The sequence below is a fragment of the Equus asinus genome, chromosome 27 (genome assembly GCF_041296235.1).
Source record: "Equus asinus isolate D_3611 breed Donkey chromosome 27, EquAss-T2T_v2, whole genome shotgun sequence".
NCBI classification, from domain to species: domain Eukaryota; kingdom Metazoa; phylum Chordata; class Mammalia; order Perissodactyla; family Equidae; genus Equus; species Equus asinus.
This window is the reverse complement of record NC_091816.1, coordinates 2,677,433-2,690,378: the sequence shown is the minus strand read 5'-3', so window position 1 is coordinate 2,690,378 and position 12,946 is coordinate 2,677,433. Positions and strand designations below refer to the sequence as shown.

The 12,946-nt window shown below is 40.9% G+C and overlaps 1 protein-coding gene across 10 annotated transcripts in view; it reads right to left on the bottom strand.

The window, feature by feature from the left end:
* The window catches only part of ANK1 (ankyrin 1), a 208,192-nt gene that overhangs the window by 17,143 nt on the left and 178,103 nt on the right, over positions 1-12,946 (bottom strand). For 7 of the 10 annotated variants that reach the window (XM_044750887.2, XM_044750882.2, XM_044750883.2 and 4 more), the window contains one exon: positions 795-1,353. In XM_044750887.2, the coding sequence (XP_044606822.2) occupies positions 795-1,353 (559 nt within the window). The remainder of the gene's footprint in view (positions 1-794; positions 1,354-12,946) is intronic. The other 3 variants (XM_044750890.2, XM_070500061.1, XM_044750891.2) reach the window with 1 other exon arrangement.

Sequence of the window (12,946 nt, the reverse complement as noted above, 5' to 3'; positions counted from 1 at the left end):
TCACAGGTCTGTGTCCTCTCCCTCTCTCCCCCTAGGCCTCCTCTGCACTGAGCACAGCGTCGGGGGTGTGGTAGGGGTCCACTGCAGGGCCGTGAGCCGGGCCGTGGCCTGAGGACTCTCAGTGTCTGCAGAGGTGCTGCCAACGCTGCTCCCCCATGGCCTGCACAGGACCAGCCTTCCCGTCACGGGGAGCTTGTGAGGAGCCAGCCAGGGGAACAAGCAGCTCTCGACAGCTGATAAGCCTTGTCCTGTCCCAGATAAGCCCACCAGCCTCACTCTTTCAAAGGGACTAAGCAGAACGGGCACCATTATCAGCCCTGTCTCACACAGGCTGTGACTGCACGAATAACTTCCCAGGGCCCTGGTGCCTCCAGGTTTCTAAATATGGTCTTCAGCAGTCAGCGCACAATGGCGACAGGGCCCGGAGCACCAACTCCAGCCCCACTTTAGGGACGTGGCAGCACCGAGTTTTACAGTCTCTCTCCTAAGCACGCTGTTCCCTGTACCAACACTCTCAGCCTCTCTCCTGCTGGCCACGCCCGGGAGGGGTCTTGGGGCGGGACTGGCCTTGCAGATCACAGCTCCTCTCTTACATGACAGAGGCCTGAGTTCAGCTGGGCGGCTTCAGAGGCAAGTTAGCGCCATCCTCAATTTATGTGCTCCGGGGCACTCAGAACACAGGGTCAGGGCGGCAGCATCACCTAAGAATGCCCTCTGTGCTCACTGCCAGGCACCATCTCCCCCGGAAGCCCAGAAAGACGAAAGGCCTGCTGCCCTGGCAGCCCAGCCCTTACCTGTCCTGGCTCGTCTCCATCACCAGACTCACGGTGGGGGATTCTGTGATGTGGGCTTGTACCCTCTGCTGGCCTGAAACAAGAGACACTTCATTCTCTGAGTCCTGCCTCACACCTGTTGAGTCCTCCTGCCTCTCATGACCTGGCAGCTTCTCTTCTGACCTCTGACCTTCCTTTTGTTCAAGAAAATCGGTAAAGCCATTTGTGGCATCTGAATCCACTGTGTCGTCCTCTACGAGGTCCAGAGAGCCCAGCGTGGGGCCCTGGAGTCCCTTGGAGAGCGCCCCCTCCAGCTTCCACTCGTGGCTGGTGGCATCAGAGTCCTCGGCCTTGCTGCACTCCAGAGAGGAGTCCTCAGCAGTGACCAGGGAGGGTGTGAGGCCCGCAGACCACACCTGCATGTCAGACATCTCCAGCATGGCGTCAGGATCCATGACCACCAAGGGATTGGAGTCTATCATGGCCACCTCGTTCCAGTACTGGTCTGCACGCAGCGGAGAGGAAAGCGCGTAGTGCAGGGAGGCAGGGGACAGCAGCTCGTCCTGCAGCGAGGAGTAACCTGGATGGGCAGACAGAGGGCGACATGCTCCAGAAGCGATTTTTGTCACACATGCTTACGTGCAAGTCCACGCACACGCACACACAGGCACAGCCATAGATAGGCATGCACATTCCGGGCAAGGGGCTTTCCAAGCTCAAAGTCCAATGCTCAGGCCTTGGGGCTGCTGCCCCGGGTACCTGGGCAAGAGAAATAATACTCTGAGTTGGATGGGGGGCAGCCAGGGAGTAGGGGTGAAGAGGAGGACTGCTGTGCTGGATGGCAAAGAAAGAGATTGGAATTCTTTGTTATCCAGTTCAGAGCGCTACGTGAAGAGGCCTTGATCCAAAGGACTTGTGCTCCACCCTGTCTCAAATCAGGTGAGAGCCCCACTTCTCGAAGGCTGGGCAGAAAGAACTCCTGCTCTTTCTTTGCTCAAGACTTCCCTTTGGCACAGTCCTTAGAGTCTCTGTCAGGAATGTACCTTAAAGGGAGGGACCAGCCCCCAGAACCAGGGTCCGTGATCAAGGTGCCTTGGAGGGTCTCATGGGGTAAGCTGAACATCCACAGACCTTGGTGCAGTGGTCAAATGGGAAACCATTTGGTGTGAGATGAAGTAATTTTTCCTCGAGTTGTGGAATAGTTCCAGAAACTCTAAGTAATCTAAAGTGGCACACATGAGTTTTCTTTTCTTTTTCGTTTTTTTTTTTGCAGGGAAAGAGTTGCCCTGAGCTAACAGCTGTTGTCAATCTTCCTCTTTTTTTTTTTCCTCCCCAAAGCCCCAGTACATGGTTGTATATCCTAGTTGTAAGTCCTTCTAGTTCTTCTATGTGAGCCGCCACCACAGCATGGCCACTGACAGATGGGTGGTGTGGTTCTGCACCTGGGAAGTGAACCTGGGCCTCTAAAGTGGTGAGCGTGGAACACTAACCACTAGGTCATCAGGGCTGGCTCCACAGGTGGGTTTTCTAAGGGTTCAAAACAGGGGGCCAGTTCAGGGGGCACCAGGAGGAGCTAGGCACACCTGCTGGCACTTCAGGACTCTGCCCCGAGCAAGTCATCCCAGCTCCAGGTCAGCAGTGACCCGGAGGAATCAGAGCCAGCTGGCTCAGGCCCCCAGACGCATGGCCCCATGGTCAGCACAGCCTGTCATCCATCTGTTCCTTGCTGCCTGGCTTAGACGGGAGTCCCTGCTAGTTTTCTGGGTGGCTCTGGTACTAGCTCTCTGATGTTCAGAAGTGACCAGGAACCCGAGTGAGAGGCACGTGTCAGCGTGTGAGAAATTTGTGTGCGAGTTGAATGGGCAGTGTTCTGTCAGGTGGCTCCTCTGCTCTCCTCTATCCAGGAGTGAGGGTCCCTGAAATAGGAGAAAGAGGGCCTCTGACTCCCCTTCAGAGCAGGTGCCAAGCTGTGGGCGGGAGGAGGGAATAGAAGACAAGATTCTCCATTCGGCTGAGCTCGTCTGGGGAGCCAGGGAGCAGGTGTGTGCCTACCACCTCTGAAAACGCAGCAGGGCCAAAGGAGGACACTGGGTAGGGTGGGGCCACCCTCTGCCAGGTCTCTAGGGACCTTCCTGCCATGCAGAGAGGCCCCTAGCCTAGAGTCCTGCCATTCATTCCCCACCACATGCATCCAGCTCTTCCCTGGGCTCAGCCTTTCTTCCAACAGGCCTTCCTCATTCCTAGCTCTGGGCCTCAGCTCCTGCTCGCCCATCTCTTCTCTACTTTTGATAATACTATCTCCAGTTATCCTCATTCACTCACTTGTTCAACCAAAAAATATTAATTGAGGTCTGATTACATGCTAGGTACCATGCTAAAGGGTTGGGGATTAGAAACACACACACAATAAGACGTGTTCTCTTTGTCCTCTTTTTCATGACCATTTCCTATAACTTCAGCTTATCTTGATTTCCCCCATCTTTGAATCTGTCCTGTGTTCCCTCACTAAGCTATTCATGGAACTGTACACTCTTTGAGGGCATCAATGGTGTCTACCTTTTCCTCTCACTTGCCTGGAACAGGATTCGGAATCCATTGGCCCCAGGGACTAGTGCAGAGCTCTAGAGAAGTGTGAGGGAGACACAGGAGCCAGAACAGATGGCTTCACCCGTATTTAGTAAAACCACAGTTGCTAATGATTACACGTGTGCTCAATGTAATCATGCTACGTGCTCAACACATCCTCTCTCTCAACCTTCCCAGGAGAGTCTTCCTCCTGATTGATCTCTACAAGTGTTCTCCCAAAATCAGAAGGAGGAGGAGACCGTGAGGTGGTGTGGTGGCTGGTGGGTAGGATGGTACAGTGGCGGAGATTAAGAGAATCCCCTTTCACCTCTGGCCAAACTAGGAGGAACACGGAAGAGGTGGGAGAGCAGGAGAAATGGGTGGGTCAGATCTTAGCACAATATTACCACCAAGACATTGCATATGAAACTTTGACCTCAGGAACTGGGAAACCAGGGGGAATGGCCTGCAAACCTTCCATAGAAATCTCTCCAGATATATAGGAGCAAAACATCTTAGAGTCAAGTGATTATTTTCCTTATTATTATTCTCGAAAGCATTATTATCTTATTTCCATTATCAATCAAGCATCTATTTTGTGAAAAAACATATCTAACAGATTATTTTTAATTGTTACAACAACCCTACAAGAAAAGTAAAATTATTCCTACTTTATAGATCAGGAAACTAGAGGTTTAGTAAGTTGCTTAAGGCACACAGTAAGAGTGGTCTTTTCACTAGATTTTGCCATTAAAATCTTTTTAGGATAGCTTTATTAAGGTATAGCTGACATACAACAAATGCACATATTTAAAGTAGATAATTTGATAAGTTCTGACAGGTAGACAACCATGAAATCGTCACCACAAGGACAAGAGGGGACGTTCATCATCCCAGAAAGGCTTCCTCACGCTTCTTTGTAACCCTTCCTTCTGCCACTCCATCCCCAGGTGACCACTGGTCTGCTTTCCATGTGAGTTTGCATTTCCTAGACTGGTAGATAAATGGAATTATACAGTGCGTACTCCTGTTTGTCTGGCTTCTTTCACTCAGCCTAACTATTTGGGTGTCATCCATGCTGTTACATGTATCAATAATTCAGCCATTGTTATTGCTGAGTTGTAGTCTACTGGATGGATATACCACAGTTTATCCATTTGCCTGCTAATGGATATTTGGATTGCTTCCAGTTTGAGGATATTACAAAGCTGCTTGTCTGTTTGGACATATGCTTTCTTTTCTTCTGTATGGAATGGCTGGATCATATGGTGGGTAAGTGTTTAACTCTTTAAGAAACAACCAAAGTGTTTTCCAAGCTATTTCACTAATGACTAATGATTTAAGCATCTTTTCACGTGCTTATTTGCCATTGGTATATCTTCTGAGTTAAGCATCTGTTCAAATCTTCTGCCCCTTGTAAAAACTGAGTTGTCTATTTTCTTATTATTGAGTTTTCAGAGTTCTTTATATATTCTGGATACAAATCCTATATCAGATGATTATTTGCCAATATTTTCTCCCAAGCTGTGGCTTGTTTTTCATTCTCTTAACAGTGCATTTTGAAGAGCAGACGTTTCTAATTTTGATGAAGTCTAACTTATCAATTTGTCCTTTTACAGATTGCGCTGTTGGTGTTATATCTAAAAAGTCTTTGCCTTACCCAAGGTCTCTAAGGATTTCTTTTATGTTTTCTTCTAGAAATTTTGTATTTTTATGTTTACTCCTAGAAGTTTTTATATTAGGTTTTACATTTAATCTATGATCCATTTTGCATTAATTTTTGTATAGGATGCAAGGTATGAATCCAAGTTCACTTTTGCATATGAATATCCAACTGTTCCAGCACCACTTGTTTGAAAGATTGCTCTTTCTCCACTGAATTGCCTTTGCACCTTTGTTGAAAACCAGGAGTTCATATATATATATATGTGATTCTATTTCTGGACTCTATTCTGTTGCACTCGTTTATCTATCTTTATGACAATACCACACTTCAATTACTGAAGCTTTGTAATAAATCTTGAAGTCAGGTGGTGTCGATCCTCCAACTCCATTCATTTGCAAAGTTATTTGGGATATTCTAGGTCGTTTCCATATGAAATTTAGAACCACTTTCTCAATTTATACAAAAAATCCTACAGGGATTTTGATTGAGATTGCTGAAATATATAGATCATTTTAGGGAGAAGTGACAACAATATCAAGGCCTCTGACTCATTAATGAGATGTATCTCTACATTTCTTTAGGTGTGCTTTAATTCCTCTTGGTAATGTTTTGTAGTTTTCAATGTATAAGTCTTTTACATCTTTTATCAGATTTAGCTCCAAGTATTTCAATTTTCTCAATACTATTATAAATGGTATTCTTTTTTAAATTTCAATTTATAATTGTTCATTGCTAATACATAGAAATTCGAATGACTGTTACATATTGGAATTGTATCCTGCAAGCTTACCAAACTCATTTATTAATCACTTTTTGTGGATTCCATTGGGTTTTTATATAGGCGATCTTGTTGTCTGTGAATAAAGACAGTTAACTCCTTCCTTTCCAATCTAGTTGCCTTTTATTTCTCTTACTTGCCTTATCGTACTGGCTAACACCACTAATACAATGTTGAACAGAAGCAGTGAGAGTAGACATCATTGTCTTGTTACTGAACTTAGAGGCAAAAAATTCAGTTTTTCATCATTAAGTGTAATGTTAGCTTTAGGTTTTTCGTAGATGCTCTTTATAAGGCTAAGTGAATTCCTTTCTATTCCTACTTTGCTGAGGGTTTTCATCAGGAATGGTTGTTGGATCTATCAGATACTTTTTCTGCATTATTGTGATCATATGATTTTTCTTTTTTAGTTTGTTAATATGATTAATTATACTGTTTATTTTATGGTTTTTACTCTTTTAAATCTCTTAAGGTGTGTTTTATGACCCAGAATGCTGACTGTTTCACGTGAGCTTGAGGAGAATATGTATGCTCCTGTTGTTGGATGAAGTGGTCTATAGATGTCAGTTATATCCAGCTGATTGATGGTGTTGTTGAGTTTGACTACGTGCTGACTGATTTTCTCCCTGCTGGATCTGCGCATTTCTAATGGAGGGGTGCAGAAGTCTCCAACTGTAGAGTGGATTCACCCGTTTCTCCTTGCAGTTCTATCAGTGTTTGCCTCACACAGTTTGATGCTTTGTTGTTAGGCGCATACACATTGAGGACTACGTCTTCTTGGGAAATTGACCTTTTTATCATTATGCAGTGCTCTTCCTCACCCCTGATAACTCTCCTTGCTTTGAAGTCTGCTCTATCTGAAAATAATATAGCTACTCCTGCTTTCTTTTTATTAGTGTTAGCATGGTATATTTTTCTCCATTCATTTACTTTTAATATATATATGTGTCTTTATATTTAAAGGAGATCTCTGTCTTTTAATTGGTACATTTAGACCATTGACACTCAAAGTGATTATTGATACAGTTGGATTAATATCTACCATATTTGTTACTATTTTCTATTTGTTGCCCTTATTCTTTGTGCCTCTTTTTGTCCTCCATTCTTTTTCTGCCTTTTGTGGCTTTAATTGAGCATTTTTATGATTCCATTTTCTCTCGTTTCTTAGCATATTAATTATGCTTCTTTTTTTAACTTTTTTAGTGGTTGCCCTAGAGTTTGCCATATACATTTACAACTAACACAAGTCCACTTTCAAATAATACTATATCACTTCATGGATTGTGTGAGTACCTTATAATACCAAAATAATCTAATTCCTGCCTCCCGTCCCTTCTATCATTGCTGTCTGCTGTCATTCATCATTTGTTTCACTTATATATAAGCATATATAAATATATGTATATACGTGTGTGTGTGCGTATGTGTACAGATGGTCCCCAGCTTGATGGTTTAGCTTATGATTTTTTGACTTTACAATGGTGGATTCATGAGAGTTCAGTCTGTCATTGAATTGCACAACTCTGAAATGAGGTCAGCTTTGGGATCCATCTTACTTCAAAGATTTAGTGAAGGATGAATATGCCTACATGGTAATGGACTGTTTTGGTTTTTTTCTTTTACTTTTGAAATATACACACACACTTAAATAAATCATCTTGCGAAATAACACTGTGTATGTGAGTGTGTGTGAAGGTTTCTACCGCTTTAAAAAAATCTTTGAAAACCTGATCTTGTTCAACTTCTTACTCAATGCATTTTCAACTTAATGGTATTTTCAAGTTGTAATGGGTTTATCAAGACATAACCCTATTGTAAGTTGAGGAAGATCTGTATATATGTATGCATATGAGATATATATATATAAGCATGAATAATTAACTACATTGTTACTGTTATTATTTTGAATAAATTGTTATCCTATAGACCAACTAAGAATAAGAGAAATAAAAGTTTTCATTTTCACTTAATCTTTCTTTCATGCTCTTGCTTAGTTTACATAGAACCAAGTTTCTGACATATTATTTTCCTTCTCTCTAAAGAACTTCTTTTAACACTTCTTGCAAGGTGAGTCTGCTGGCAAAAAATTCCCTCAATTTTTGTTTGTCTGAGAGTCTTTATTTCTCCTTCACTTTTGAAGGATAATTTTGCAGGATACAGAATTCTAGGTTGGTATTTTTTTTCTCTCAACACTTTGAATATTTCACTCTATCTTCTTCTTGTTTGCAGGGCTTCTGAAGAGAAGTAGGATGTAATTCTTATCTTTGTTCCTCTAAGGTAAAGTGTCTTTTCCTTCTGGTTTATTTTAGGATTTTTTAACTTATATTTGATTTTCTTTATATCTGATTTGAAAATAGCCTAGGTGTAGTTTTTTGGCATTTATCCTACTTGGTGTTTTCTGAGCTCTCTGGACCTGTGGGTTGGTGTCTGACATTAATTTAGAGGAAATTCTCAGTCATTATTGTTTCAAATATTTCTCCTATTTTTTTCTTTCTTCTATATCTGGTATTCCCATTATGTGTATGTTACACCTTTTGTAGTTGTCCCACACTCCTTGGATATTCTATTCTGTTTTTTCGGTCTTTGTTCTCTTTGCTTTTCTACTTTGGAGATTTCTATTGAGATATCCTCAAGCTCAGAGTTTCTTTCCTCAGCTGTGTCTGGTCTACTAGTATGCCCATCAAAAGCATTCTTCATTTTTGTCCAAGTATTTTTGATCTCTAGCATTTCTTTTTGGCTCTTTCTTAGAATTTCCACTGCTCTGCTTACATTGCCCATCTGTTCTTACATGCTGTCTACTCCATCCATTAGAGCCTTCAGCATATTAATCATAGTTGTTTTAAATTCCCAGTCTGATAACTCCAAGATCCCTGCCATGTCTGGTTCTAATGTTCGCTGTCTCTTCAAATTGTGCTTTTTGTCTTTGGTATGTGTTGTAATTTTCTCTTGATAGCCAGACATGATTTACAAGGTGAAAGGAACTACTGTAGACAGACCTTTAGTAATGCAGTGGTGAGGTGTGGGGAGAGGGGAAGGGTCATGTAGTCCTGTGATTAGGTTGAGACCTAGGTCTTTTAGTGAGCCTGTGCCTCTCGACTGTGAACTTCACAAGTGTTTTAAATTTATTTTCCTCTACCTTAGATGGGAAAAGATGGCTAGAGTGAGCTGGAGTTAGGTATTTCCCTTCTTCCAGGTCAGTTAGGCTCTGATAATACCCCCAGCATGTTAAGCTCTAGTTAACTAGTTTCCCCTGAGGGCAGGCCTTGTTAAGAACAGAGTGCCCTGGCATATTTCAATGGTTCCTTTTCTCCTCCCCCAGCCGGAAGCACGAGGGGATTTTTCTCTGATATTTACTGTGGGAACCTGGTCCAACTCCTGGAGGTAAATCTCACAAAACTGTGAGGGCCCCACTATGCCTGGACCCCCCTGGAGCGTTTAACTCTCAGAATTGTCCACACTGAGCCTCCAGCAATCTGTTAATCACAGTCCTGGTTTTCCAAGCCAGCACTGGTTCCCAGGTGGTTTCCCCTTTTGAATCTCTGTCCCAGTAAAGTGATATTCTCTGTATTCACCAGACTCCCCAATTTGGGGGCAGCAGTTCGTTCGGTGTCCTCGCCTCTCTTAAAGATCCTAGAAGAGTTGTTGATTTTTCAGTCTGTTCAGTTTTTTACCTGTTAGGTCAGAGGGTCGACTCCCAAGCTGCTTACATGCAGAACCAGACACTGACTTATTATAGAATGTTAAACCTCCCTTGTATTCCTGGGATAAACCTCACTTGGTCATGATGTATTATCCTTTTTACATAGTGTTGGGTTTGATTTGCTAAAATTTAGTTTAAACTTTTTGCATAAACGTTCATTTTTCTTGTAATGTCTTTCCCCCCCAATATCAGGGTGATGCTGTCCTCATAGAATGATTGGGAAGTATTATGTCCTTTTTACTTTTATAAACGAGTTATTTCTTCCTTAAATGTTTGGTAGAATTTGCTAATGAAGCCATCTAAGCTTAGAGTTTTCTTTGTGGGAATGTTTTTTAAGTATAAATTTAATTTCTTTAACATATATAAGGCTATTCAAGTTATTTATTTCTTCCTATGTGAGCTTTGATAGTTTGTTTCTTTCAAAGAATTTGTCAATTTCATCTATGCTTTCAAATTTACTGGCATAAAATTGTCAATATTTCCTTATCATCCTTTTACTACTTCTAGAATTTTTAGTGATATTACCTCTCTTATTCCCAATGTTGGTAATTTTTGTCTTTGCTCTCTTTTTCTTGATCAGTCTGGCTAGAGGTTTATCAATTTCATTGATCTTTTCAAAGAACCAGATTTTGGTTTTATTGATTGTCTCTAGTGTTATTTCTGTTTTCAATTTCAGTGATTTCCACTCTGTTCTTTATTATTTTCTTTCTTTGGGTTTAATTTGTTCTTCTTTTTCTAATATCTTAAGGTATAAGTTCCAGGTGCAATTGAAAAGCATGTACATTCTGCTGTTATTGGGTGGAATGTTCTATAAATGTCAATGAGGTCAAGTTGGATGATAGTGTTCAAATCTTCTATATACTTACTGATTTTTCTATTTGTTCTATCAATTATTGAGCCAGGGTATTGAAATCTCTCACTATAACTGGTTTTGTCTATTTCTCATTGCCATTTTCTCAGTTTTTGCTTCATGTATTTTAAAGCTATATTACTAGATGCATAAACATTTAGGATTGTTTGCCCTCTTCATGAACTACTTATCATTATGAAATTATTTTCCTCCTCCTTGGAAATATTCTTTTTTTTTTTTTTTGAGGAAGATTAGCCCTGAGCTAATATCTGCTGCCAATCCTCCTCTTTTGCTAAGGAAGACGGGCCCTGAGCTAACATCTGGGCCCATTTTCCTCTACTTTATATGTGGGATGCCTACCACAGTGTGGCTTGATAAGCAGTGAGTAGGTCCACACCCAGGATCTGAACCAGCAAATCCCAGGCCACTGAAGCAGAGTATGCAAACTTAACTGCTATGCCACTGGGCCAGCCCCCCTCCTTTTTTTTTTTTTTGCTGAGGAAGATTTGCCCTGAGGTAACATCCACTGCCAATCTTCCCTTTTTTTTGTCTGTGACCCATCACCACAGCATGGCCACTAACAGATGAGTGGTGTTGGCCCCCGCCTGGGAACTGAACCCAGGCCGCTGAAGTGGAGCGTGCCAAACTTAACCACTAGGCCACCAGGGCTGGCTCCCTGGTAATATTTTTTATTCTAAAATCTACTTGTCTGATATTACTATAACCACTCCAGTTTTCTTTTGATTAGTGTTAGCACAATTTATCTTTCCTCATCCTTTTACTTTTAAGGAATTTGTGTTTTTATATTTGAAGAGCATTTCTTATAGGCAATATATAGTTGAGATTTACCTATATATCCAGTCTGACTATCTCTGCTTTTTAATTGGGGTATTTACACAATTTACATTTAACGAGATTATTAATATGGTTAGCTTTAAGTCTATTACCTGCTAATTTCTATTTTTTTATTTGTCCTATCTTTGTTTTCTTTTTCCTCTTTTTATGCCTTCTTTTGGATTAATTGAAATTTATTTATTATGATTCTATTTTATCTATTTTGATGGAGTATTAGCTATAATTCTTTATTATTTTAGTAGTTGCTAAAATAGTAGTTTATGGGGGCCGGCTCCGTGGCCGAGTGGTTAAGTTCACTTGCTCTGCTGCGGCAGCCCACGGTTCAGATCCTGGGCGCGGACATGGCACTCCTCGTCAGGCCACGTTGAGGCGGCGTCCCATGAGCCACAACTAGAAGGACCTGCAACTAAGATATACAACTATGTATGGGGGGCGGGGTAGAGGGGAGTTGGGGAGATAAAGCAGAAAAAAAAAAGATTGGCAACAGTTGTTAGCTCAGGTGCCAATCTTTAAAAAAAAAATAAAAAAAATAAAATAAAATAGTAGTTTATGGAATATATCCTTAACCTATCACAGACAACTCTGAAGTGATATTATACCGCTTGGCATATAGTATAAGAACCTTACAAGAGTATAATTCCATTTTTCTCTCTAGACTTTCAACTGTTTTACTATTGTTGTCATAGATTTTCCTTTTACATATGTTACAAACGCAACTCTATATTGTTATTTTGTTTAATCAGTCAGTTATCTTTTAAAGAGATTTAAATAATGAGAAAATAGTGTAACTAAAGAGAAAATTCTGGTTTTTTTCCTTGCAGTTGACATTTTTGGCACTTGTTCATCCCTTTCTGTAGATCTATACTTCTGTCTAGTATCATTTTTCTTTAGCCTGAAGGACTTTTTTTTTTTTTTTTTAACATTGCTGGTCACATGGGTCTCCTGGTGATGAATCCTTTCGGCTTTTGTATGTCTGGCAAAGTCTTTTTTTGCCTTCATTTTTGAGAGGCATTTTTCTGGGTATAGAATTCTAGGTTACTTTAGAGATGCCCTTCTTTAAAGATGTGGTCAACTTTAAAGACGTTGCTCCACTGTCTTCTCACTTGCATTGCTTCCAACGAGAAATCTGATGCCATTCTTTTCTTTGTTCCTTTGTACATAACACTTTTTTTCTTTGGCTACTTTTAAGACTTTCTTTATTACCGGTTTTGATCAATTTATTTAAAATGTGCCTTGGCATAATTGCTTTCATGTTTCTTGTGTATGTGGTTCATTGAACTTCTTGGATCCATGTGTTCACAGTTTTCATCAAATTTGGAACATTTTCAGCTATTATTTTTTTACTCCATTCTCTGTTGGGAATTCTAATTTCACAAATACAAGGTTGCTTGAAATTGCCCCATAGCTCACCGATGCTTTTTCAAATTTTTCTTTTCTTCTGTGTTTCATTTTGGAGTTTCTATTGCTATGTTGTCAAGGTCACTAATCTTTTCTTCTGTAATACCTGTCTAATCCCACCCAGTGTATTTTTCATCCTATGTATTACAGTTTCATCTTCAAAAGGTTGGTTTGGGTCTTTTAAAAATATCTTCCATGTCTTGACTTAACTTTTTGAACATCCGATATACAATTATAATAACTGCTTCACCATTCTTGTCTGCTAAGTCTAACATCTGTGTCAGTTTTAATTGATCGATTTTTCTCCTGATTACGGGTCACGTTTTCCTGCTTCTTTTTATGTGTGGTAATCTTTAATTGG